The 27,807-nt window shown below is 45.4% G+C and overlaps 2 protein-coding genes and 1 pseudogene across 3 annotated transcripts in view; all 3 read left to right on the top strand.

Annotated features, from left to right (window-relative positions):
- The first annotated feature begins 6,756 nt into the window (after nucleotides 1-6,756).
- The window catches only part of LOC147628189 (protein RRC1-like), a 42,917-nt gene continuing 21,866 nt past the window's right edge, over nucleotides 6,757-27,807 (top strand). Inside the window, exons 1-4 of one of the 2 annotated variants that reach the window (XM_086813234.1) lie at nucleotides 6,757-7,019; nucleotides 7,521-7,613; nucleotides 7,921-8,095; nucleotides 8,251-8,299. In XM_086813234.1, the coding sequence (XP_086669360.1) occupies nucleotides 7,014-7,019; nucleotides 7,521-7,613; nucleotides 7,921-8,095; nucleotides 8,251-8,299 (323 nt within the window). In that variant the 5' untranslated portion in view covers nucleotides 6,757-7,013. The remainder of the gene's footprint in view (nucleotides 7,020-7,520; nucleotides 7,614-7,920; nucleotides 8,096-8,250; nucleotides 8,300-27,807) is intronic. The other variant, XM_086813235.1, reaches the window with a different exon arrangement.
- LOC147628191 (uncharacterized) lies at nucleotides 13,024-14,679 on the top strand (annotated as a pseudogene).
- Nucleotides 14,655-15,952, top strand: LOC147628190 (uncharacterized). Its single transcript, XM_086813237.1, has 3 exons — nucleotides 14,655-15,037; nucleotides 15,144-15,305; nucleotides 15,429-15,952. Exons 1-3 carry the CDS (start codon nucleotides 14,735-14,737, stop codon nucleotides 15,873-15,875), a joined length of 912 nt encoding a protein of 303 aa, XP_086669363.1. The 5' UTR covers nucleotides 14,655-14,734; the 3' UTR covers nucleotides 15,876-15,952.

The following is a 27,807-nucleotide window of genomic DNA, read 5'->3' as shown; positions in this document are numbered from 1 at the left end:
GATGCATATCTAAATGTTATGTGCATGTTACGCAAAGCCTTGTATGGCTTGAAGAAAGCTCCTTGAGCATATGGTCAAACAAGCTGAGGGAGTATCTTATTACCTAGATTTCACATATGGTCAAACAAGCTGAGGGAGTATCTTATTACCTAGATTTCACATATCCAATGCAAATTTTTTACTTTATGTGAAAAAGATAGATAGAGGGATAATGTTGTTAGTCATTTATGTGGTGATAGTGATGCTGATATACATGATGTTTGGATGCTTTTGAAGCATCCTAACATGTGGTGATAGTGATGTTGATATACATGATGTTAGGATGCTTTTGAAGTAAAAGTCTAAGATGAAAGATTTGGGTGAGTTGCAGTATTTTCTTGGTATTAGAGGTGGTAAGCTCACATGATGGAATTTTGTTGTTACAGAGGTAGTATGGCTCGGACATGTTGTACAAGTATGGTGTGATAGGCTATAAGCCTATTTTAGTGCCATTGAGTAGAACCCTAAGCTTTTCGATACATGGGAGCTTTTGGAGGGGACCCCAATATATACAAGCGTATAGTGGGTAGCTTGATTCTATATGATCATTTACTAGGCTACATGTGAGCTATGATATTGGACTTGTGAGTTAGTTTATGCAAGACCCCCAAGAAGCCGAACTTGGATGTGGCTAGATGGATTCTCAGACACATAAATTCCACTATGGATTATGGACTTTTATATGAGCCTGGTAGAGAAATACAGCGACATGGGTATATAGATGGCTGGTAGTGTCTCATACAAGATATCTACCAATGGCTTTATGTTTTCTTTTTGGGAGTGTTGCTATGAATTGGAGAAGTAAACCCACTTGAAAAGGCTAGCTATCAAGCTCTCACTATTTAGGTCTAGGATCTAGTTTTACAACACTATGAAAGTTTGGGTAATTAACATGTAAGTTTAGCTCTACGTGGCATTAACTCTCCACCAATAAATTTGTTTGATACACACATTAAATTACATCACTTAAAGTCACTTTAGGTTACCTTTCCACCAATCCCATGCTTATATCTTCACCTATTCCAACTTCATCCTCACTAACCCAAAGCTAATCAAGGCTTGAGCCTGTGTGGAGGAGGAACCAAGGCAAGTACCATATCTAGGCCCACCAACCGTGTTCAAGGTTTGCCAGAGTGATATTGTCAAATCTCTCTCACAATGGCAAGAGGATCCCTAGTCCCATTGGGCAATTTGAAGATTTCCAACATATGTGCTCCAACATAGAGGAGCCCATTGTTTGTGATGTTCTCCAAGCTCCACAATTGTACAAAGCCATATGACTCCAAGCTCCACAATTGTACAAAGCCACATGACTCCTCATGGCTCCCCCATTGACGTCATATGAGCCGTGCCTTCTTGGTCTCAATTAATATGCCCACACAGGTTGTAATCTACAATGTCACTACTAGATGTGCAACAACAAGTCCCAATCTACTCAATTATGGTTGCTTGATTGCCCAACCCCCTCTCAACAGCACAACACTACCCCCACCGATGATGATATCTGCAATCACAACATTCCTTTCTATCTCCTTGGGACCAATTGTCAAGCCTCAAGCCAATGACTCCATCCTTTTCTCCTAATAGTGGGACCATGTGCTTCAATGCATCCTCCTATTGGTTTGGTATAATTTTTGGGCTCTCCACTTTAGCAAGGGTGGCCAAACAAATGCACCTAAAGCCAAATACCTTCAAGCAAGCAACATGCGGGTATCTCCACATGACACAACACTAGCCTTTTCTGGCATGGGACTAGTCTAAGGAAATTATGCAACGTTCTCTCTCCATATCTTCACTACTTTCCTTATCTCCATGTGCTCTTGGAGCCCTTCCCACATAAAAGCCATTGGAGGCACAAGTAATGGCCACATAACCCCCTAAGCCTCTACTTCCCTCTTCTTTTCACCAACCACTTGATAAGGGTGCCACCAAAGCCTACTCCGCCTGCTTTGATGTTTGTGTTGAAGCCCCAACCATCACCCCATGTGCTTAATGTTGAAATATACAAGTGAATAGGATGTGTGTGGGAACAAGCTCTTGGTTAGAGGCTGTAAAAGAGAAGATGTAATTGTGAAAGAACCTGTGAAAAGGTGAGAAGAATCTATTGGGAGAGAATAAAGGGTAGTATGAGAGAATTTAGGAGTGTGGAGTTATTCTGGGAGATATTCAGGGAAAAGAGAAGAGGTGGAGAGAATCAGGCAAGAGGTGGAGATATTCTGGGAGTGAATCATGGAGAAATCAATGGGATTTGATGCTTGATGTAAACTCTATAAATTGAGGCATAGCCCTAATGAGAATTTGCTGGTTTTTGAGTATCCATGCCTACATTAATCTATTTGCTAATTATTCACTAATTATATCTTAATCATTTACTAATCACTTTGTTAATGATGTTGATTCTAGTGTTTGATCCACCATAGCTCATCATTATGCTCAAATTTCAACATGGTATCAGAGCCATGCCTAGAATCCATCAGGTTTATGAGCCCATTAGTTAATTAATCCAGATTAATAGATAATTAGCAAAAAAATCAATTTTTTAGTTAGTTTTCACTTCCCCTCTTCACCCCCAGCTGGTGGAGGAGCTCTAGCACCTTGCATACTTAATCATTTGCCAAACCATTCTAGCCCAAGGTAGCTAACCCAAAGGGGCTCCAGCCTATGCAATCAGATGCGCAAACCGCCACACGAAGAACTGCCGATTTTCGCTAATTACTGGGCGCCGTTTTTCTGAAGCAGATTGGAGATTTCTCCTTCATCGAGTCAAATCCTTCTAATTCCTGTTAGCCCAAGGTGTAATCAAGCATGCTCTACAAGCTGGTGATGACAGAATTCAATTTCATCAAGTCTACATTGAGATCCAAGCTCTTCATCAAATCTGCAGGTGACTTTGGTAAAACAGAGATTAAGCTTTCAATATTTGGTCAAATCTTGTGTTTCTTGGCTTAATCCTCTACTAGACTCATTGCTATTGATGCCTTTGAAAGAATTTGAGCTCATTTGAAGTGGAAGGCACCAGATTTGGACTCCCCGCATACTCTGTTTTTTGCACACAAACCAGAGCATTAATTTGCTAATCAGTGATTAATCAGTGCTAATCACTGTATTTTGGTGCAATTGAGGGTTCAAATTAACCATTAGGTATCTGATACAGATCCCTAAAGCTTCAGATTGCAAATCGGAGTTGGTTTGATACTCCAACCATCCCGTACAAATTGGTTACCCTTAATTTAATGTAATCATCTATTAAACACCAGATTGAGTTGTAAAAGGGTAGACACTGCCCTTGAATCTTGAAATTGGATCAAGAGGTAAGACCCCCTTCACATCACCATGAGTTCAGCACAGGAAATAGCCAAATTTAATGGGGAACAGTTTTATACATGGCAGACAAAAACCATGTATTTGTTGATGAGGAAAAATCTGTGGGGATTAGTTGAAGGGAGAGATGAATGCCCAGAGAGAGGAGAAAACGAGTGGAAGAGTAGGAATGAAAAAGCATTGGGACTTATTGCACTTAGTTTAAATGATGAAATCATTCATCACATCACAGGGATACAGTGGGCAAAAGATGCATGGGATGAACTCAATAAATTATTTGGTACACAAGCAAAAAATTCAAAGATAAATCTGTTAATGCAATTCTACAAATTGGACATGAAGGAAAGTGAACCTTTAATCACACACTTGAATAAATATAAAAGCATTAAGCAACAGCTGGCAGCTATTGGCAAAAAGGTAGAAGATGATGAAGCATTAGCTGTACTTCTGAAGAGTGTGGACAAAGGAGATTATGAAAACATTGTAGCAACACTAAAGAATGTACCTGAATTGAAGATACACGAGATAGAAGCAGCTCTACTAGAGCAAGAGAGCAGAGGCAAAGAGAAGAAAGGGCTCGACTCAACAGCAGCCAGCAGGAGAAGAAAAAGCATTCTTCACCCGAGGAGGATTCTCTCGAGGACGAGGACGAGGAAGAGGCAGAGTAGGAGGGAGGACCTTCACTTGCCATAAATGTGGAAAGCCAGGACACATGGCGAGAGACTGCTACAGCAAACCCAGTGAAGAAGGAACGGCATCGGCAAACTTCATGGAGACTCCAAAGGAAGTGGAGTCGGATTATCTTTTTTGAGAGAGAGAGAGAGAGAGAGAGAGAGAGAGAGAGAGAGAGAGAGAGAGAGAGAGAGAGAGACCCCACAACCCAATGTAACTTGCCCCAACAAAGTAAAACCACCTCTGAGCCACCGATGATGTAGGCCACGTGGTAGATGTATGTGTGAGCACTTTAGTCAAGGTCGCGGGCACTTATAGTAGCCTTGGACACATAGAGAGAGAGAGTGTCAAGGACTATGGAGTTTAGGGACTTGAGGCACTGGTCGCGGACTATCAAGTAAGAGGGAAACTTGATACAGGGTCCAGGTGTGCTAGGATTATTCACTTGAGGGGAGGTGTTGAAATATACAAGTGAATAGGGTGTGTGTGGGAACAAGCTCTTGGTTAGAGGCTGTAAAAGAGAAGATGTAATTGTGAAAGAACCTTTGAAAAGGTGAGAAGAATCTACTGGGAGAGAATAAAGGGTAGCATGAGAGAATTTAGGAGTGTGGAGTTATTCTGGGAGATATTCAGGGAAAAGAGAAGAGGTGGAGAGAATCAGGCAAGAGGTGGAGATATTTTGGGAGTGAATCATGGAGAAATCAATGGGATTTGATGCTTGATGTAAACTCTATAAATTGAGGCATAGCCCTAATGAGAATTTGCTGGTTTTTGAGTATCCATGCTTACATTAATTTATTTGCTAATTATTCACTAATTACATCTTAATCATTTGCTAATCACTTTGTTAATGATGTTGATTCTAGTGTTTGATCCACCATAGCTCATCATTATGCTCAAATTTTAACACTTAATGCTATCACCATGTAACGAACACCCCGTGTGCTTAATGCTATCACCGTGCAACCACCACCTCGCAAACTCCATATGCATCCACCAAAAGTATTTCTCCACCCATAACCCTCACGCCAAACCTTGTGAATGTTCTCGTATGGCCCACTAGTGAGTCTTGTGCTATTTGATATGATCTCTTAGGCTTAAGTGGAGCAACTTTTATACAAGAAAGCTCCCCAAGTTCATATGGATGATGTGATCTCTCAAGAGAGTCAAGCACCCACCCTTCACACCTTGCCATGACATTTGTCATCATGCATACATGTGGTCTCGTAGGATCTTCATGCATCTAATCTTAATGTGGTGGGAGCAACATTGCTAATGATTTCCTTGCCATGCAACAACCCACAACATGGCAATGCAAGTCCACATTTTGCTGACAATGGTTGGCATACATTGAGTATTATATGTAATAGGTATATGAGATCTATGCTTTGGTTAATGATACTTTTGTCTCCATAGACAAGACCTTGGTGGAAAGCATGCCAGCAAGGTATGTTGGATAGGAAGGAGTCGAGGAAGATTTCATTGATATCAACCCATTCTTGTCATTGAGCCGTCTTGCAACACCCATAAAGGATCATACATTGAGTATTGGTTAGCATACATCGAGTGTCATATGTAATAGGTATATGAAATCTATGCTCCGGTTAATGATACTTTTGTCTCCACAGATAAGACCTTGGGAAGCATGCCAAAGGTATATTGGGTAGGAAGCAATCGAGGAAGATTTCATCAATATCAACCCATTCTTGCTAATTGAGCCCTGCAAAACCCAGGAAGGATCCTCCTCCCAAGCTACGACTACCAGTCTGCCCATCATTGGCTGGCTTATAAACATTATGAGATACAAGATGACACGATAGCTATAGTCATTGCACCTACACTCCCAATCAGGAAGGAGGTTATGAAAGCCCACTTGGAGGTGCCCTTGGTGGGACACTTGGATCCAAGATTAGGCTCCTAACATTAACTTATAGGCCTACGGGGAGCAAGCATAGGATCCTCACCCCCCATTGACCCCTAATGGATTTATAGCCTATTTTCATTTTATAAAATCACGTAAAACGGGGCTACCCTAGGGAGTGAGTCCTTTACCACCTATCGTCTTCAATGCTAGAGGAGATTCCCTAACAACGTGATTTGGATTGTCGACTACTAGAGACACAACCATTTACCATCTATAAAAGAGTCCATAACTTGATGAGAGTTTTTTTCCTCTTGAGGTACATGTGGAGCAATGGGGCGGTTGGGTTCATGGCAACCCCTCCTTGAAACTTCTCACCTAAGCGCACATGGGTGTTCAACCCCCTTGGCGGATCCCCTTCTTATAGTAGCCCTGCTTCTAAAAAATTTATTGTAATGCTCCCCAAACCTTGCACCATCAATCCTACATTTTACCCATTCTACGGTGCAAAACTTGACGAGAGTTTGTTGCATCAAATTAGAGTTCAATTGGCCTCATCTCCCCCACCCAGATGGTAGGGTTCTCATATCCAAACATGCCATTATGGAGGCATTGGTCCATTTCATTGACACTCATTTGACGATTCGACTTCGTCCCTTCTTTTTCTTTATTTGCCAAGCAGCGAATGTAGGAATTGTTATATCCGATAGTGATACCGCCATAAAAGAAGGAGACATGGTCAAGCGCACTGGATCTATTATGGACCTTGCACTTAGAGAAATGGTCCTCAATTGTCAACTCCTCCATGCTCTCTACGACATGCTGAATTCCTTGTGTATGGTCCTTGGTGGTAAATCCTAATTGTGCCCATTCATTTTTATTAACTTAGGCAAGAGAAATAAAATGCCATTGTTGATGATTTATCGCGAGAATTATAATAAAGTTTATCGTAATTTGTCATAATACAATGCTATGCACAACTATGTGTTTGTAGTGTATAGCATAAGGTTTTCTGTTTTCCGGGGTCGTGATCCCTCGCGGGGTTCGCAACAATCTGTGATTCTTTTGTACTGTATGCGAGATCGACTTGTCCTACTCTTTCTGTGCAAATCGGGTTGCGATGAAGGTAAGTGCCCTCTCCTGCAATGCGGTTTTCCATTCTTTAATCTTGCAACAATTAATGACAGACATAGAGGTTTTAGGGTTTTTATATACACAGATGTTGAGAGAGAGAGAGAGAGTTTAAGCTGCCATGCTCATGGAGTTTATAGATGCCGTATGCTTTCTCTCTGTTTCCATGGCTGTGGTTTCAAGCTCAAGCTGCCATTTTTTAGAGAGAGACAGAAGGTTTTCTGGTCCCCCTCTCTCTGTTTTCATGGCTTGAAAGTTATAGGGAAAGCGTAGAGAGCCCCTCGCTCTCTGTATATCTTAGTTCCCATGGCTACGGAGGAGAGAGAGAGAGAGAGAAAGAAGGTTTTATGGTCTCTCTGTGAGTTTCCATGGTTGCGTAGTTGAGAGAGAGAGAGAGAGAGAGAGAGAGAGAGAGCTTATGAGCCAATCCAAGGTCGAGTTGCCATGGCTTTGGGTTGCAAGCATGTTTTAACACTTTTTTTTGTACTTTACGCAGGCCTCATCCAATGAGAAAGTCACATCTTTCTCTGTCGTTCGAAAGAAGACGCCATTTCAGAAACACAGAGAGGAGGAGGAAGCCAAGAAGAAGGTGGTTCTCCGTTTATGCTGCTGCCTTTAAAACTCAGATCTTGTCGCTGCTTTGCTCACAATTCATCTTTTTCTGTAGAATTGTAGATTTTTCATAACAAAAGCTATGTGCACACGCATGCTTACACAGATGTATATATTTTTTGAGAATATGCATACATGAAGAAGAAAAGTGAATGGAACATAGTCATCGAAGTTCATGTGTTATCTATACTGCTCATGTTTTCAAGTCGTGCATAAGCAACTTGTTTACTTTGTGGGTGCTTTTCCTTCTCTTAGTATCCGTGTATGTTTCTGTGTTCTTACAGCGTGCTGATGAGGAAGCCGCAAGGCTCTACGAAGAATTTGTGGAGTCCTTCAAGGCTGATGATATGCCCGGAGGAAAAGCTTTTGTGCGTGGGGGAACAATTAACCCCAATGATCGTGACAATAATACCCACTCCAATGACCGTGGGAACCCTAACGATCGGTTGAAAACTGAAGGTATATTACACATTTTCCGGACACTTTGAGTCTCAACCTTGACCTGTGAACCCTAACTGCATATTTTGGCCTGTCTGTGAACCTAACTGTATATTTTACCTGTCTCAAACGGTCATCGTCGAGCCTGACTCAATGAGAACGTCTTTTGATGTCAGGGGCTGGATCCAAAGAAGGTTCTTCTGGCTCTAAGAAGCCTGGGAGCAGGTACTTAGAGAAATTTTGTCGGTGATTGGCTATGTTGCACTTGGTGCTCGGTGAGGTGTTAGACAAAATGTTAATTGCCTTAAAACTATATGAGGAACAGGATCATTTACTATTTGCACAGATGACGGAACCATCCTTAGCTATATCATAGTAGATTGATATTGTTCTTTGATTCTCTTAGTTATCCTTACAGGGGGATCCCGTCAAAGTGTGGGTAAAGGCGTAAGTTCCAAGTTTTCTCACTGACTTTTATGGACCTCAAACACTGAGAGCGATTGATATTGTTCTTTGATTCTCTTAGTTATCCTTACAGGGGGATCCCGTCAAAGTGTGGGTAAAGGCGTAAGTTCCAAGTTTTCTCACTGACTTTTATGGACCTCAAACACTGAGAGCGCGTATCTCAAAATCATTGTGTTTGTGAAAGCGTAGTCAAAATGGGGAATGACCAGTCATTTATCTAATTTTATCAGACTGTTGTTTTCTCACTGACTTTTATGGACCGCAAACACTGAGAGCGCGTATCTCAAAATCATTGTGTTTGTGAAAGCGTAGTCAAAATGGGGAATGACCAGTCATTTATCTAATTTTATCAGACTGTTGATAGTGACTTGTGCTTCAATTTCTTGTCATGAGACAATGTGTGCATTGCCTAGGGTAAGTTTATGAAGAAAGTAAAGGTGCCTCTGTAAAGGTTGCCAAACAACTGCAGTCTCAAGCAGTCTGCTTGTGCACTGCACCTAGCATCGTTGATCATTTATCTGATTCATGGCTATCGTTTGAGTATGGAACTAGGTAAATGTTCTTATCTATCTGGTCAAGCGTCTTTGTAGTTCTCTAGTACACAAGGACCACATAAACCAACAAGGGAGCTCTGGCCTTTTCCTATCCCCTCAGTGCTAGTGTAGGAATAGAGCATTTGTTCATGTTATTTTGTGGGAGCATGTCCCTCCTGTACACCATGAGGGTGATTCACATGTTCTTGATACAGTATCCAACAAACCTTTTGGTGGCCTGTAATTCCTACTTCTTCTTTTCCCACCTTGAAGTCAACACAGTGACAGCTTGTCAACGTGCCATGGGTCAATATATAGTTGTCTTTGCCCACTAAGTGCCATTAGTTGCCAAAAGAATGTTGTTGCCCTCTGCATGATTGCACTTCAAACCCCCCCCCTAGGAAGGTTTTGTTTGCGGACAGTGGCTCTGGCAGAGTAAGAATTCTCACCCCCTAGCTATGGGCATCATCTGTTAGAAGTCATCTCCTGTCTAGTTTTATACACCAGGGCCTTTGTTGTGGGCGTGCCCGCCCTTATGAGGTGTTTTATCATTTTTCCCCACTCTCCGCATTTTTCCCCTATTTTTCCCATTTTTTATGTGGCTTGGGAGGCAGCCCTGAGGCGGTTGGAGGACCAGTAGCTGGCCGACTGCTCAGACATCAGTTGTGGACTTCTGGATGCTGGCCGACTGGAGTATGCAGTCGTGGGCCTCATTTGCTGCTGGCCGACTGTTGATACAGTCGTGGGCTGCCCTACAGCAGGCCGATTGCTGATGTGGGGGCATATAAATAGGCCCCCAGCCCCCTTGCCACTTGTGTATCATACCCGAGATCTTCTTGTGTATATAGAGCAGAGTTACACGCCTACATCTCTCTCTCTCTTGTGCTGTATTTTTTCTGCATGCGTTTTTGCTCTTGTGTTCCCAGATTTGGTCATCATCTCCGCTGTGTATTTTGACATGGTATTAGAGCCCTAGGCTCTAGATAGTTCTTGGGATTTGTGTGAGCAAGAGGGGGACTGTTGTGTGGCTGATTGGTGGACCGTACGGGACTGTTCGGGAAGAGGAGAAGCAAGAGGACGGCGGGCTGATTTGCTGGACAGCCACTTGCAAGTATTAGTTCTTCTTTGTTCCGACCCACCCACCCTTTTCAGAGGACATCCCCGCAATGGCAGATCTGTTTGAGATGGCCGAGAGGCATGTGAAGATCCCGACACTCCCCACGTTCCCGGTGGACCGTCAGTTGGAGGGGAGCAACTACGGCATATGGAAGGTTATGATGGAATCTGTTCTGGAGTCTTACGACCTCACAGATTTCGTCGTTGTTGGTGTTCCACGGTCGGAAGTAGAGGAAGGGGAGTTACCGTCGACCCGAAAGGACCGGGAGGCTCAGACACAGATGTGGGATCGTGTCAACGCCAGGGTCCGTTCGTTTATCTTTCTCAACTGCACACCGCGGGTAATCAATCATGTAAAGCATATGACGCTGGCCAAAGGTATATGGCAACATTTGGCCTCTCTTTACAACAGGGTATCGCCCATGAAGAGGATTTCCTTGGAAGTACAGATGCGGGTTTTGAGCCCTGCAAAGTCGTCGACAATGCGGGAGCATATTAACAAGCTGCAAGCTCTTAAGCAGGAAGTTCTTCAGGCTGGGAAGGAGATATCGTCAGAGGACATGGCCATCACGTTGTTGTCACATTTGCCCTCTTCGTACTCAGCATTTTACTCGTCTTTGATTACCAGTGGCAGGCTCAGCACCATCACGTGGGAGGAGCTTGTGCCCATGGTCCTGGACCAGGAGGAACGATTCACGAACCCTCCTCAGGGTGGAGGTTCGGAGGATTTAACTGGCCAACGGTCGAAAGGCCGTAACACGGGCAAAGGGAAGGCTTCGTCGGAGAAGTCTTCTGAGAAGAAGTCCGTTTTACTGACCGCGAGAAACTAAAGGCAGAGAGGACCTGTAATGATTGTGGCGAGAAAGGCCACTATTGGAGATAGTGTCCCAAGCGGAAGACCAAGAAGGGTGAAGATTCCTCAGCAGTAATCATAAAGATTCCGGCTTTTGTGCACCTGGAGGTGATGGACACTGATGTTTCATTTTCTTCAGGCGGGGAGGAGATTGGAGGATTCGCCGCAACGGATACTCGGGAGTGGATTCTCGATAGTGGTGCTTTCAGGCACATGACTCCTTTCCGCTCCGGTTTACAGGATCTTTGCAGGCTTTCTGGTCACATTCTTATTGGGGATACGTCCACTATCCCAGTTCACAGTGAGGGCAGGATGGAGATAGTTCCCGATGGCAGAGGGGGGGAGGATTCCTCCCAGGTGTTTTATGTTCCGTCACTTGGTTTTCATCTGTTGTAAGTGCATCAGGTTTGCAAGACTGGCGTACGGGTGGAGTTTGATGAGCATTTTGTTGCTCTCCGGGACAAAGCAACAGGCCAAGTGGTTTGGGAAGGCGGAGTGGAGAATGGAGTTTACAAGCTTTCAGCACTCTCTCCCCCAGGTCCTCAGGGTTGTGATGAGTGGCAGTCTGGTAATGGCTACTCAAGTGTGGATACGCTGCAGGTACAGGCTTTCCGGGACCAGATGGTGGATAGCTTACCAATAGCTGGAAGTAGTTGGCAGGAACTTTCCAGTACTGATGTTGGTAGTTATTGTGTTCGTCAGTCAGAGGAAACTGAACAGGTAACTTATGCTCTGATGTCTCGTAGTATTCGGGACAAAGAACCTCCAGTAGATGAGGATGTTCTTTCCACGGGGACCTTTCGAAAAGCCAGGCAGGTGGCAGTTGATTACTTGCAGAAGGAGGTGCATACTCCAGGCTTTGTGATTCCGGATTCAGAGGGGGTGGTTGACAGGTTTCAGAAGGCCTTGCGTGGTCTTCAGGAGGTTTCCAGGACTTGTTTTTGGACCGTAACAGGTGTTGATCCTTGTGAGCAGTGTGATGCCTCTTTGACTCAGAAGCAGGATGGTTCATTGATATGGTTGATGGACACCAGATTGGACGGGAGCTTCCTGATGAGGCGGTTGGTTGCAGATGACTCTTTGGGAGGCAGGATTGCGTTTCCTGTGGTTTTTGCGGCATGCGAAGGATCATGGACTCTTGTGCACAGGAGGGGGATTGTTGGATGGAGTCCGACTCCACGGTTGGAGTGACTCAATTTGGGGAGGAGATCCGGACACGAGGAGATCTACTTCAGGCCCAGGAGCAGTTGTTCGGAGCAGTAAGAGGCAGTCATCTTTTGCCTTGTCGCGGACAGAGGCAGAGTACCGGGCTGCTTGTGAGGTGGTGAGGATGCAGAGGTTGCATTGCAGGTTTGGGCTTACACTGAAGGAACCCATGGTCAGCCAGAGGCACTTTGTTCGTGAACAGATCGTTGCTGATGACATCTTGCTAGAGTTTTGTTTGACGGAGGACAGTACGGTGGAACTTCACGAAGTCGCTCTCTCAGGATTTGCTCAGGCGGCACCCCAGCTCCCTGTGGTTGGTTTCACAGCAAGGTTGGATCAAAACGTACGTACGGATCCATTCCGTACCGTACATCCGTACAGTACGGGGATCCGTACGATTTTTTTTGGGGTGGTCGTTTCGGGTTTTGCCAGCGATAGCGTCTCGTATCTTTTTTTTTTTTGGGGGGTTCGCCGATACCGCCTGGACTCCGTACAGCGTGTGGTGGTCGCCGATACCGCAAGCTGTTCGCCCGTCTGTGTGTTCGCCGCCTGCTGTTCGCCACCGCCCTCCCTTTTGTGTTCGCCAGCTGTAAGCTGTTCGCCTCCCTGGGTTCGCCGATACCGCCTGGACTCCGTACAGCGTGTGGTGGTCGCCGATACTGTAAGCTGTTCGCCCCCCTTTCCCCACCCACCCTTGCTCAGGCCCCCAAGGCAGTAACATAACTCTCTCTCTCTCTCTCTCTCTCTCCCTCCCTCCCTCTCACACTCATTCTCACCTGAGCTGCCCACTAAATATTATGCATTGCATGATTGCTGAATCCTGATTGAAATTGTATGGCATTGTGCATTGAATTTGTCAGAGCAATCATGCCGAAGCGAGAGAACCCATACTGGAAGGAGCACACAAACGTCATTCGCATTGTGACTACTCCAGGGCAGGCAGGTAGTGGCACTCGACAATGGCAGTGCAAGTATTGCAATTTCACCCTCACGAGTACAATTACTCGTGTCATCAAGCACCTCACAGGCATTGGCACCACCAACAATTGTGCAGGGTGCAAGAGAGTGCCACAAGCATTGAGAGATCAGTTGATTGCTGAAAATTTCCCTGCAATGGGGGCAGCTGGAAGAGGAAGAGGCACACAAGAGACAGGATGCGCTTCATGATGCTCTTCTTGGGGACTTGGCTGGTCCATCCACGCAGGTTGATGAATCTCAGCCTGCCTCTTTTGAGCAGGCATCGTGTGCCAGAAAGAGGCCTTCTATCATGCAAGATGAGAATGAGGGTGATACATATACGGAAAGGCAAACCACCTTGCCTTCTCGTGTGCATGCACAGTCTTGGGTCAAAGAAAGGCAAAAGGTGGCTGAGATGGAGATTGCTCGCACTCTCATAGAGTGCAATATCTCCTTCAATGTTTTGAGGACTGACCAATGGAAGAGGATGGTCAGAGCTATAGCCCAGGTTGGACACACGGAGTCATGGTCAGGGCTTGAGTACAAAAAGATGCGCACCACGATGCTTGATGAGCAAAAGGCCTTGATAGACAAGGCATTGGTGCTAGTGAAAGCAGGTTGGCAACAATTTGGTTGCACTATCATTTCAGATGGCTGGAGTGACACACGGCGACAACACATCATCAATATTCTTGTCTCTTCATGTCTTGGTACGTATTTCTTACGCGCTGTGGATGCTGGGAAGGCAGGCGAACGCATCACTGCTGAGAGTATCTATGAGCATATTCGCCAAGCAATTGTTGAAGTTGGTCCAAAGAATGTGGTGCAGGTTGTAACAGACAATGCTGCTAATTGCAAGGCAATGGGAGACATGGTGGAGGCGGAGTTTCCTCGCATTGTGTGGACTCCCTGTGCAGCCCATTGCCTTGATTTGCTTATGGAGGACATAGGCAAGCTGAGTTGGGTGCAACCCACAGTTTCTGATGCCACGAAGATCACTACATTCTTCAGAAAGAAGCAGCAGGCATTGGCTATCTTTAGGAGCCACAGCAACCTAGATATGGTGCGGCCATCCAAGACAAGATTTGCCTATATGTATTTGGTGCTACACAGGCTTTTCAAATTGAGAGATCCACTATTACAGACAGTTGTGGATCCAAAGTGGAGAGATATGTATCATTCACAGTCAGAGCCCACCAAATACATACAGAGACGGATACTGGATGAGACCCTGTGGACGGATGTGCAAACTCTCTTAGTGGCTTTGCAGCCAGTATTCGTACTTCTGCGAGTCACAGACATGGAGGCCTCCACTTTGGGCTTAGTGTACCACCTCTTCATGCAGATGAAGAGTCATATTGCAGCCTGTACGTCCGACACAGAATTGGTAAGTAAAATCTTGATTCTTGATGGCCGATTACAGAATCTTGATTCTTGAGTCTTGACTTACTAATTGCTCTACTTCTCTGTTTATTTTACTCTTGCAGCCGAGATGATATATTGGCTATTGTGGATTATCGATGGGGGTATATGAGTCGCCCCATTCATGGGATGGCTGCATTCCTCCATCCTTTCTACAAGACGCCACTTCTCTTTCATGATAGGGAGCTGCTCACCTTACGAGATAGGTACATTAATAGTATGTATGATGTGGAGCAGCAATTGGAGATTGATGTGGAGCTCTGCAGCTGGGTCAACAACTTCGGACCCTCATTTGCTAGAGTTGTTGCTCTTAGACCAGAGGCCACCAAGCTTCCTCTTACTTGGTGGCAAAACTATGGAAGACAGGGTCTTCCACAGCTTACAGATATAGCTCTGCGAGTGCTATCTCAGGTATGTATATCATGTATGTACTATGGACTATGAACTAGTCTTGTGAAGCTTATTGGGAATTGCTGAGCTCACATGAATGAAGCACTTTTTTTGAATTGGAGTGCAGGATTGTTCAGCAGGTGCTTGTGAGCGCAACTGGAGCGCTTACTCGCTCATACATACAAAGATACGCAATCGTTTGAGCACCTCTCAACTAGAGAGACTGGTCTATTGTAGGGCCAACATGAAGCTCGTACGAGCTTATCATGCTTTGGGCACCCCAAAACAGGTGAGTTTATCCTATTCATTCTCTTATGGGGATTGGCCTCCCATTTACATAGCTTTTATACTATAGTATACAAAAAGTTGAGTCGTTGACACTCCGCGTTCTCTTTGGTTTTACGTTGAATAGGTGGATCCAACACGTGTCAAGCTGGTCCCAGATCCTACCACCATTGATGAGGCAGAGCAACGGTTGAGAGATGAGCAGGACGAGATTCTTTGCCTCCTGCATAGAGAGCTGCAGAGTGTAGACAGGCGGGTGACGAGATCGAGAGCCCGAGCTTATAAAATTCAGCTACATGAGGGACCTGCAGATGCAGAGAGTTCTGGCCGGAGAGGCGCCCGGAGAGGGAAGCTGCCTATTCAGACTCCTCGAGCACGTGCGAATGAGGCCGTTCGCCTCATTCACACTACCCAGCAGGATGATGCAGAGACAGGGACAGGGACATCTGAGGCAGCCCACCCACCTGTGCCCATGATGACAGGGCCTGAGTATGATGACGAGGGCAATGTCATCACGGAGGGTTATATGCTTGATTCTCCAGGGTCATCATCCTCATCGGATGATGAGTTTTGATTTGGATTACCTTAGTTTTGATTTGGTGTTGTATGGACATGGCACATTTTGTCATTATTCATAGACTCATTTTCAAATTTCATCATTTCTTGATGTGAATTGTGAGTTGTCACGACTCACTTTTGACAATGTGACTTGTCTTAAGTAATAAGTATTAAGTATTAAGTACGATTAACTTATTAAGTATGATTGACGACTTTGTGATTCTAATTTCTCACTTTTGAATTAGTAGGTTTTTGACCTTGTTGTGTCTCTATTTCGAAAGTTTTATATGTCAATGTGGACATATACTGAAATTTAATGTAGGTGGCTGAAATTTCTGAGATTTTATGTATTTTTACCAATGGTACGTATTTTTACGTACCTTAAAATTTTTTTCCATACCAAACAACGTACAGTACGTACGGATCCGTACAGTACATAACGTTTGGAACCACCTTGTTTCACAGCCAGGAGCTGAGAGGGGGTGTTAGAAGGCATCTCTTGTCTAGTTTTATACACCAGGGTCTTTGTTGTGGGTGTGCCCGCCCTTATGAGGTGTTTTATCATTTTCCCCCACTCTCCGCATTTTCCCCCTGTTTTTCCCATTTTTTCTGTGGCTTGGGAGGCAGCCCTGAGGCGGCTGGAGGACGAGTAGCTGGCCGACTGCTCAGACATCAGTCGTGGACTTCTAGATGCTGGCCGACTGGATGTATGCAGTCGTGGGCCTCATTTGCTGCTGGCCGACCATTGATACAGTCGTGGGCTGCCCTACAGCAGGCCGACTGCTGAAGTGGGGGCATATAAATAGGCCCCCAGCCCCCTTGCCACTTGTGTATCATACCAGGGATCTTCTTGTGTATATAGAGCAGAGTTACACGCCTACATCTCTCTCTCTCTTGTGCTGTATTTTTTCTGCATGCGTTTTTGCTCTTGTGTTCCCAGATCTGGTCATCATCTCTGCTGCGTATTCTGACATCATCACTTGGTTTATGGGGGAATGTGCATGGTTTACGGGGTTCTCAGAGTTGCCTGTGTAAGGTATCTCTCTCGCTTTCTCTCTCTGAGTCTTTCAGTTTTTCCCATGGTTCTGTATCTCATGGAGCTATTATACTACTCTTTGGTTTCCTCTCTTGGGATTGGAGCCATGTGTGCTTGGTTTGACATCCTAGTCTCAGGCAGTCAGTGGATCTGATGGTAGGATGGGGATGGTGAGTGTATAGGATGTGTGGCATGTGAACTCATCTGGGCACCTGCCTTAGATTGTGGCTTGGACCAGCATGTCATGTGCACCCCACACTCGGGTTCCATGTGGACATACCGATCACCGTATGTGCATTGGGTTGGTAATGTGCACTGTGCTGGTACATACTTGACCCTAACCATAGGTTTAGTTGGTCTAATCTAGGGTTGCAGGACCCAAAGGATTAGGAAAGCAGGCTGATTATAGTTGCCTAAGGTTATTAACACTTATAAGTTAATAATCCCATAAGTGACTGCTTAATGCTTTTATGGGGGATTACTATATAAGTGGGATGAGTGGATCTGTTGTGCATGTTATGACTGGAGGACATTGTACCTAGACCTGCAGATTGATGCACTCAATGGATCTATCTGTCCATCTGTCATGTGCATGCACATGTGTCATGGACATTCAGATCCCAAGATCAGCCCTGGATTGGGCTTCTGGACTGGCTGGCACATTGATATCATTTTATGGGTTTTTGCTGAACGGCCAGCATATGTGGGGGTCCCAAGGCTCTATAAAAGTGCTCAGCCCAGAATTCATAGATCATTCAGTCCTTTATGGACTGGGTCAGTAGGATAGGACTTTTTGGAGTCGAGAACCTTTTTATATGGCAGTGTAGGGCTTGCGAAAGATTGTGGACCTTTTTTGTACTACATTGAATATACTGAAAATACAACTCTCTCTCTCTTCTCTCCATCTTTTGCTTGCAGTTTGTGTCAAGATGTTCCTAAGAGGTGTAGGCCTGAAAGAAGACTCTCCCAGAGCTTCCGCATGTGACATTGGTATCAGAGCATCAGGCTCAACAAGGCTAAACACTGATGGTGTCCCAGATGAAGGTGCACAGTCTAAGTGGAGTAACACAAGACATGGAAGAAGTTCCCAGGAGGTTGGTTGCTGGTGTTCCACAAGACCCAAGGGGATGTTAGAAGTCATCTCCTGTCTTTATCAGACACCAGGGCCTCTGTTGTGGGTGTGCCCGCCCTTTGTAGGTGTTTTCTCACTTTTCCTCACTCCCCGTATTTTTCCCTATTTTTACCAGGTGTGGGAGGTAGTTGGGTGCAGCACCCTGGCTGATCCAGACACTGGCCGACTGCTGGTCAGGATGTCCTGGATGCTGGCCGACTGCTCCTTTTGGTCCCCGATCTCTCATGAATGCTGGCCGACTGTGTACAGCTGGCCGACTGGTGGATGGAGCTGGTCGTGGACATTTAGGTCCAGTCGGCTGCCTTTTCTACAGGCCGATTGCACACCATTGTATCTTGTTTTACACTTCGGGATCTTGTGTATAGAGCAGAGTTACACGCCTCTCTCTCTCTCCTTCTCTTGTGCTATCTATTTTCTGCACTCTACTTGCTCTTGTGGTCTCAGATTTGGTTATCATCTCCGTTGCGTATTTTGACATGGTATCAGAGCCCTAGGCTCTTGAAAGATCTTGGGAGTTTTCTGAGTAAGAGGGGGATTGTTGCGTTGCTGATTGGTGGATTGTCAGGGACTGTTCGGGAAGAGAAGAAGCAAGAGGAAGGCGGGCTGAGTTGCTGTACAGACACTTGCAGGTTTAAAGTTTTTTTTCCCACCCACCCATCCTTTTTTCAGTTACATCCCCGCGATGGCAGATTTGTTAGAGATGGCTGAGAAGCATGTGAAGATCCCAACACTCCCCACGTTCCCACCAGTGGACTGTAAGTTGGACGAGAACAATTACAGTTTTTGGAAGGTTATGATGGAGTCTGTGTTGGAGTCATATGACCTTGCTGATTTCATCGTTATTGGGGTTCCACGGCCGGAAGCAGAGGAAGGGGAGTTACAGTCAACTAGGAAGGACTGCGAGGCATAGGCACAGATGTGGGATCGTGTCAACGCCAGGGTCCGTTCATTTATCTTCCTCAATTGCACACCGCAAGTAATCAATCACGTAAAGCATATGACGCTGGCCAGAGGCATATGGCAGCGCTTGGCTTCTCTTTATAACAGGGTATCGCCCATGAAGAGGATTTCCTTGGAAGCACAGATGCGGGTTATGAACCCTGCAAAGTCGTCGACGATGCGGGAGCACATTAACAAGCTGCAGGCCCTTCAGCAGGAAGTCCTCTAGGCTGGGAAGGAGATATCATGAGAAGATATGGCCATTACTTTGCTATCCCACTTGCCTGCTCAGTGTTCCGCTTTCTACTCCTCTTTGATTACTAGTGGTAGGCTCAGCACCATTACATGGGAGGAGCTTGTGCCCATGGTCTTGGACCAAGAGAAATGATTCACGAACCCTCCTCACAGCGGAGGTTCGGAGGCCTTAACTGGCTAATGGCCGAAAGGCCAGGGCAAAGGGAAGGCTTCACCGGAGAAGTCTTCTGAGAAGAAGCTTGACACAGATCGAGAGAAACTGAAGGCCGAGAGGTCTTGCAATGATTGTGGTGAGAAAGGCCACTATTGGAGGAAGTGTCCTAAGCGGATTGGGAAGAGTGCTGATTCTTCAGCCTCAGCTGTAAAGACTCCTGCATTTGTGCACTTAGAGATGATGGACTCAGATGCTTCAACGTCTTCGAGCGAGGAGGCAGTTGGCTTCACCGCAAAGGATACCCGGGAATGGATTCTTGACAGTGGTGCTTCCAGGCACATGACTCTGTCCCGAGACTTCTTTTTGGATTTGAAACGGCAGTCAGGTCGCATCTTCATTGGCAACAACTCCACCATTCCGATACACAGTGAGGGTCGGATGGAGATTATTCCCGACGGCAAGGGGGGCAAGCATGCCTCCCGTGTTCTTTACGTCCTTGCTCTTGGTTTTCATCTTCTGTCAGTGCATGAAGTATGCAAGACTGGCTTTCGGGTGGAATTTGAGGAGCATTCAGGTGCTCTACGGGACCGTGAGACTGGCCAAGTTGTTTGGGAAGGCGGTGTGGAGAATGGTATCTACAAGCTCTCTGCACTCTCCTCATTTGACAGGTACTCAGGTCGGAGATTTGCGGCGAGCTTTCCGGGACCAGATGGTGGTTGGCTTGCCAGATGTTGGCAGCAGGCAAGGACGTTGCAATTCTTGCATACGTGGTAAGCAGCACAGGGAATCCTTTCCTAAACAGGGAATTCTTTCCGAAGCAGGCTTCGAGGCAGGCTTCAAAACCATTGGAGTTGATTCACACTGACTTGTGTGGACCTCAGCAGACACTGACTTGGGAGGATCTCTCTATTTCATGCTGCTTGTTGATGACTGTATCAGATTCACGTGGGTCTACTTTCTTTCACAGAAGGACCAAGCTTTTGCACGGTTCAAGGATTGGCACGTGATGGTGGAAAAAGAGTCTGGATTGCAGGTAAAGACTCTCAGGCTGACAAAGGGGGTGAATTCTCTTCGAATGCTTTTCTTAGATTTTGTGCAGATCATGGCATCAAGAGGGAACTGGCCAATATAGGATCGCCTTCAGAGAATGGAGTTGTAGAACGCAAAAACAGGACTGTGGTGGAGATGGCGAGGACCATGTTGGAGCATCGTGATCTTCCTCTTCCACTTTGGGGAGAGGTTGTGGCAACGGCTGTCCATACCCTCAACTGGCATACCCTCAACCGGTCTCCAACGACTTCAGTACCTAATATGACTCCGTTTGAGGCATACTTTGGCAGGAAACCTGATGTCTCCCACTTCCGTGTTTTTGGGAGCGATGCGTATGTACATATTCCGAAGAAGCAGAGGGGTACATATTCCGAAGAAGCAGAGGGGGAAGCTTGACTCCAAATCCCGCAAGCTTATATGTGTGGGGTATAATTCTCTTTCCAAGGGATACAGATTGTATGATCTAGAGAAGAATGAGATTGTTGTTAGCCGAGATGTGGTCTTTGATGAGCATGTTCCAGTATCCACTGTCGAGGAGCCGCCACTTCTTGGAGATCCAGAGGAGTCTGATGATGATTCCCAGACTATTGTTCCAATTGATCAACCACAGTTAGTACAGGAGGTTGAGCCCGTAGCTGTAGAGCCCCGACAACGGCAGGAGGCTCCACGATCTGTTCGAGTACCCAGGTGGTTGATGGACACCCTTCGGGAGTCCGGTGTCACAGAGCTACCCTTTGAGTGGACTACATAGGACGGCCCTCGAAGATCGCACAGAGTCCGCGACAAAAGCAATACAACGGGGCTTCTTTAGGTAAACTATGCTTTGATGTCTCGTATTATGCGGGACAAGGAGCCCACTTCCGTTAAGGAAGCCCTTTCACAGGATACTTGGAGGAAAGCCATGCAGGTGGAACTTGATGCCATTGAGAAGAATAACACATGGGAGTTGGTACTGAGGCCGTCGAAACGGTGAGTCATTGGTGTCAAATGGGTCTTTAAGACCAAATATGCGTCAGATGGGTCGGTGGACAAAGCTAGACTCGTGGGGCTAAAGGTTATGCTCAGACACCAGGGCCTCTGTTGTGGGTGTGCCCGCCCTTTGTAGGTGTTTTCTCATTTTTCCTCACTCCACATATTTTTCCCCATTTTTTCCCTATTTTTACCAGGTGTGGGAGGCAATTCTTTGCACCTTGGCTGATCCAGACACTGGCCGACTGCTGGTCAGAATGTCTTGGATGCTGGCCGACTGCTCCTTCTGGTTCCCGACCTCTCATGTATGCTGGCCGACTGTGTACAGCTGGCCGATTGGTGGATGGAGCTGGTCGTGGACATTTAGGTCCAGTCGGCTGCCTTTTCTACAGGCCGACTGCATATTTGGGGCCATATAAAATGGCCCCATGGCCCCCACACCATTGTATCTTGTTTTACACTTCGGGATCTTGTGTATAGAGCAGAGCTACACGCCTATCTCTCTCCTTCTCTTGTGCTGTCTATTTTCTGCACTCTACTTGCTCTTGTGGTCTCAGATCTGGTTATCATCTCTGCTGCGTATTTTGACAGGGGAATGGTAGCCTTGTGAGTCCAATGCCACTTGGGGCATACTAGGAAAGGCTTTCAAGAGAACAGTTCCAAGGGATGATGATCATCCAAGGGGTGGAGTGAGAGTGCTAGACTCGACACTTAGGAAAACAGAAAGTGTTCAGGGACAAGGCAAGAAGGCAAGGGACAAAGTGGAACAGATGCACAGATCTTCATCAGATTTGGAGTGGAGTTAGAGACTGGGCAAGGTTTTCAGTGAAAAGATTGCCAAGAAGGGAAGGATGACAAGTTGGGGAGTCCATGAGGAGACAAGGGGATGATGATAGTCATCCGGGGTCAGAAGTTGGAGTTCCGTCATCAAGTTTAGCAAAAGGGGATGTCATTTGCATGCACATGGACATGCATATCCCAATGCTATTCTGTGAAAGACAGCAGAAAAACAGATGCATTAGGGCATGAGTAGGGCAGAGGGAATTCCAAGAGGCATCTTGTAGGTGCAGAATCAGGTCGGTAGGCCCTGGATTGGGCTTGTGGACTGGTCGGTGCATTGATATCATTTTATGGGTTTTTGCAGCTGGCTGACTGCTCGGCCAGCAGTCGGCCAGCATATGTGGGGGTCCCAAGGCTCTATAAAAGGGCTCAGCCCAGAATTCATAGATCATTTAGTCCTTTATGGGTTGGGTCAGTAGGATAGGACTTTTTGGAGTCAAGAACTTTTTTATAGGGCAGCCTAGGGCTTGCCAAAGATTGTACCTTTTTGTACTATATTGAATATACTGAAAATACAGCTGTCTCTGTTCTCTCCATCTTCTGCTTGTGTTTTGCATCAAGATGTTCTTGAAAGGTGTTTAGGGCTGAAAGAAGACCCGCATGTAACACCTTAAACCCTGGTGGTATGGGACATCTGGGTTGACCGGCATGGATCTATGATGGACGGGAGCGTTAGCCTTATGCTCGGGGGTGATCCCTGGATGGGGATCTACAGTTGGGTGGTCTAACTTGTCTGTCGTGTTTAGATCTTGGGTGGATTCTGTCATGAGAAACTCGGTTTTCGTTGCATGAATTTTTTACAATTGGTATCTGAGTGCCCTAAACCGGTAGAAGGCATGAAGGTGACGCACGGAGCAAGATTTTTGTAAGGGTCTTCATCGCTTTTATTCAGGGTTAAAAAGTAGGTATTCCTATGAGGGTTTTGATTCATGCTCCAAAGATGCAAGTTAATGCTTGTAGAGAAGAGTTAGGGTTTTGTTTTTGAAGTTGTCTTATGACGAGGTTGGTGGTCTTGAGGGAGGGGGGAGAGAGAACTTGTGCGATGACATTTTTTTTGCTAGGCGTGTGTGTATGCATTGCTAAGCATGTGTATGAAGACATGAGCATATACATGGGTGTTTGGTCGTGTGTGCACTAGGTTGCTGACCTGCAAGCTGCGCAGAGGTGTATGGCTGCGCACAAGTGCACAATAGACCGTCAGACCACTTGTTCATAGAGTCGGGACAGGGTGTTCATACTCTACGGGGGATGTGGGGGCCCTGGTCGTACAAGTGCAGGTGCAGGTGGATCCACACGAGCGAAGTTGCGCATGAGGAAAAAGCATGAAAAAGCAGTTTTTGAAAAATTGGTGCCTAGGGAAAAGCATATGTAAGTGTATTTAGGCACTTTGGAAGAAACATATACGAGCTTCTTTGACAAGGAGAAAAACGTTTTGAGGAAAAAAACGTTTTTAGGAAAAAAATTTGATAGGCAAAAAATGATTCACGAAAAAAACCTTTTTTAGGGGAGAAAAATCGTTTTGAGGAAAAAAATCGGTTTAATCTAGGTTAGAGGACCCAAAATATTAGGAAAATAGGCTGATTATAGTTACCTAAGGTTATGAACACTTTTATAAGTTAATAATCACGTAAGTGACTGTCGATTGCTTTATGCTCCAACTATATCCTTGTCAAAACAACCTCGACCCTAGTATTCCTTAGAATCCCCTTTTACCTTTGTCTTCTGCAAATAAAGTTCTATTGTCTTGTTTTTGGATGCTCCTAGATGCTCGTTGATGCCTCTGACCTACTGCCTCAAGTGGGAGTCATATGAGGAATGGAGGAGGATCGTGGACCTTCTGATAAGAAAATCCTTGTGCCAGTAACACAAGTCAACCAGCCTTTTCCTAGCCCTAGAAAAGAGTCATAAAAATATCATGTTCAGAGTAAGCTAAAAAGGAGCCCAACCCTTGGCCTTTGGCATAGCTGGTATGCACTTGCTTAGGTTGCCCAAAACTAGCTCCCACATGGTTGCATCCCGTACTTTTACTCAACGTCCTGATCCAGTATCGTTCTAGATGTTTCGTACACCATAGAAAATGCACATTTAAAGTTCATGTTTGTCCTAGACCTTAATAGGTGGCTCCTATGTCTCAACCATACATCCCATATGCTTGTGTGCATGCATTATGTGTAGTATGTACACAATTGTTTTTTATATACCATCTTTTCTATTTATACTATTCAAACTAGAAAAAAGGGTGGCATACTTATCGTACCTTATCTTATCATCAATACTTTTGATACTTGTTCCAAACACTTGTGAACATATCATACCTAACATTTCTAGCCACCTTGAGCTACCAAAGCATCTCTACACTGGACCTATCCAAGCTTACTCTAATAACAAGTAGCTTAACATGTCCCGACTTCTTGAACTAGGACTCACAACAGGGCACATGTAAGGAATTCACACGACGAAATCAGAGTTTCTCGCGACATAATCCACCCAAGATTTCCTAAACACGAGACACACAAGTTAGTAGTCCAAATTCATCTAGGTATACAATTCAGCCGTATTAGCGGACATGCAGATTTCACATTGTGAAGTTTTCGTCCGAGTTGTGGCCAGTTGATATTGTGCTAATTCTTTCTATCTTGAGCGGTGCGTTTGCCCTATCAACTACTTATTTGCTGTACTAATTCTTTCTATTTGCTACTTCCCTTAGTGCTAGGCTTCATTATGGCTGATTCTGCCCTGCATCTCCAAAGGTTTGATAGAAACTTAGTACGAAGGGCTTTGTGTGAATATATGCTCGTGTGTGTGTGTGTGTGTGTGTGTGTGTGTGTGGAGTGCGTGTGTGAGCATATCTTGATACAGAGTTCTACACCCAGTATTGGGCATTGATGACGCTAGTGGGGATGTCGTAGTATCTAGTCCATACCATGCATAATGGAGTTGATAGTTATATAGTCTTGAGGGTTGACTACCATGAGTATATAACATGTACGTTACTAAAAGGTGAATTTGGGCATGTTCCTTGATTCGTCTAGGTATATATAGTCCTTTGCAGGCTCGGGCTCACCAACCAACCATAGATCCTCGTCTAGGGATCACCCTCAAGCATAGGGCTATGGGTCCCGTCCACCATCACAGAGACATGCCTATCAACCCAGGTATCCCATACGCTAGGGGCAGGTAGATTGGCGAGCTAGAGTGTAATATGTTGTGGGCAGACATGTGCTTTTTGGTTCGCTATTGATAGCGTGTGCTTTTTGGGCGTTCCTTACCTATTTATTGAGGGGAGGGGTACCAGTTGGGCACACACTGAGACGGATGGAGCACAGGAGTGCAGAGCGCGCGGAGCAAGAGCACCATCGTGTAGGAGGCCATCGTCCTTGGGGGACAACCCCGGTAGAGGACACCGGATGAGGACGATGGTAGGGCACTCACGAGAGCACGACGCTCTAGCTCATGGCTCGGTGGGGACGGCCAAGATTGTGAGCCTCGCTCACAGCTCATGGTTGGGTGGTGAGTATGCCTGCACCCCCTTCATGGTTTATGGTTTGTTTTATAGGTTTGCCTTACGGGGAGATCCTGGAGGCTTGACAGTGGTATCAAAGCCAACCCTAATGCAAGAAGCTGAAAGGTATGCGTGGGTATGTGTCACATCTGACAAGAGACCCGGGTATGCTTCTCATCGTTCTTTTTCTATGAATCGTTGTTTTTTCTATCAAGTCGTTGCTCTATGTTGCATGAGATTGTGGTTGGCATAGGGAAAAAGCATGTCTAGTCGTGTGAGAGAGGGGAGAAGCAATCGCGGTGGTTTATGTGTGGAGCGAGCCCTCTTTTGAAGAGTCCATTCCGTATGTGGTATTAGTATCAAAGTAGTGTGTGCAATTGGGGCACTATAGTTGGATCAATGTTTGTGCATTGCTCATGTGACATTGGTATCAGAGCATCAGGTACACTTTGAGGCAACTCAAGGGTTCAAAGCAAGGCCAATGTCTTCATGTGTTCACATGTGACATTGGTACTAGAGCAAAGGTTCTTTTCGTTGTAGGCTAGAGCTAAGGACGTCTATCATGTCCACAAGGAATTGTGAGGGATAGAGCTGGTGTGACCACAAGGAGAAGTGGAGGGAGATGGTTCAAAGCAAGGCCAATGCCTGCATGCATTTTGTATGTGATATTAGTATTAAATTAGTGTGTCTGATTGGGACACTATAGTTGGATCAATGTCCATGCGTTGCTCATGTGACATTCAAATTAGAGCATTAGGTACACTTTGAGGCGACTCAAAGGTTCAAAGCAAGGCCAATGTCTTCATGCGTCCACGTGTGACATTGGTACTAGAGCAAAGGTTCTTTTCGATGTGGGCTGGAACTGAGGATGTCTGTTATGTCCACAAGGAATAGTGGGAATAGAGTTGGTGCGACCACAAGGAAAAGTGGAGGGAGTGGTATCTCTTTCTTGATATTATCAAGGGGAGTTCAAGAGCAAAGGATATCATGAAGTTGTGTGCAGTCAGGTGCAGAGAAAGAGGGCATTTTTTGTCACCGACACCAAGATGCTCAAGAAGTGCCTAGAGTTATTGGCAGTGCTTACAAGAAGGTGGACTCCTCAACAAGCTAAGCAAGAAGGGATGGCACACGCACTTCACACCAGGGTGATGTGCACATATTAATTACCATTATGTACAAGTTTTGGGTTGGTGGTGTGTACTGTGCTTTGTTGTGAGTCCTAGTCTAGGGACATGTTAGGCCAGTTGCCATTAGTTGTTCCTAGAGTTATTGGCAGTCCTTAGAAGAAGGTAGACTTCCTCAACAAGCTAAGCAAGAGGAGATGTCATGACTATGGTGACATGTGGACATACTAATCATACTAATCACCATTATGTGCAAGTTCTGGATCACTATCACATACATCATCATCATGTGCATATGTGTCAGTGGCATTATGTGCACGTGTATCACTATTATCATGTATATATGTGTGCGATACATCACTATCATCATGTGTATGTGTGTGCAATACATCAATATCATCATGTGTATGTGTGCATGATACATCATCACGACTAGGACACTTGAATAAGCGACCATAGGAGTCATCCCAATTGAGAAAAACTAATCCATCTATCTCTAAGAAATATCTCAATGACCATCAGTCAAGGGATTGTCGAATATGCCAATCTCTCTCATCCCATAGATGACGATCATGTATAGACAATAAACTCTGCAACTCCATCCTCTATCTATGGCTTGAATGGATAGAAACTTATTTGCTGTACTAATTCTTTCTATTTGCTACTTCTTTTAGTGCTAGGCTTCATTATGGTTGAGTCTACCCTGCTCCGGAGGTTTGACAGAAATTCAGTACGAAGGGCTTTGTGTGAATATATGCTCATGTGTGTGTGTGTGTGTGTGTGAGCATATCTTGATACAGAGTTCTACACTCACTATTGGGCACTGATGACGTTAGTGGGGATGTCGTAGTATCTAGTCCATACTGCATAATGGAGTTGATAATTATATAGTCTTGTGGGGGTTGACTACCATGAGTATATAACATGCACGTTCCTAAAAGGTGAAT

Source organism: Cibotium barometz, chromosome 19, assembly GCF_041138505.1.
Source record: "Cibotium barometz isolate CiBa-2024 chromosome 19, ASM4113850v1, whole genome shotgun sequence".
Classification (NCBI taxonomy): Eukaryota; Viridiplantae; Streptophyta; class Polypodiopsida; order Cyatheales; family Cibotiaceae; genus Cibotium; species Cibotium barometz.
The sequence above is the reverse complement of the archived record's forward strand: the minus strand, read 5'-3'. Positions and strand labels throughout refer to the sequence as shown.

What these genes read in the sequence shown, in the direction of transcription:
- LOC147628190 (XM_086813237.1), top strand. Translation starts at nt 14,735, where the DNA reads ATGAGTCGCCCCATTCATGGGATGGCTGCATTCCTCCATCCTTTCTAC. An exon ending in CTCTGCGAGTGCTATCTCAG is followed by an intron (nt 15,038 to 15,143) that starts GTATGTATATCA and finishes ATTGGAGTGCAG; the next exon opens with GATTGTTCAGCAGGTGCTTG. An exon ending in CTTTGGGCACCCCAAAACAG is followed by an intron (nt 15,306 to 15,428) that starts GTGAGTTTATCC and finishes TACGTTGAATAG; the next exon opens with GTGGATCCAACACGTGTCAA.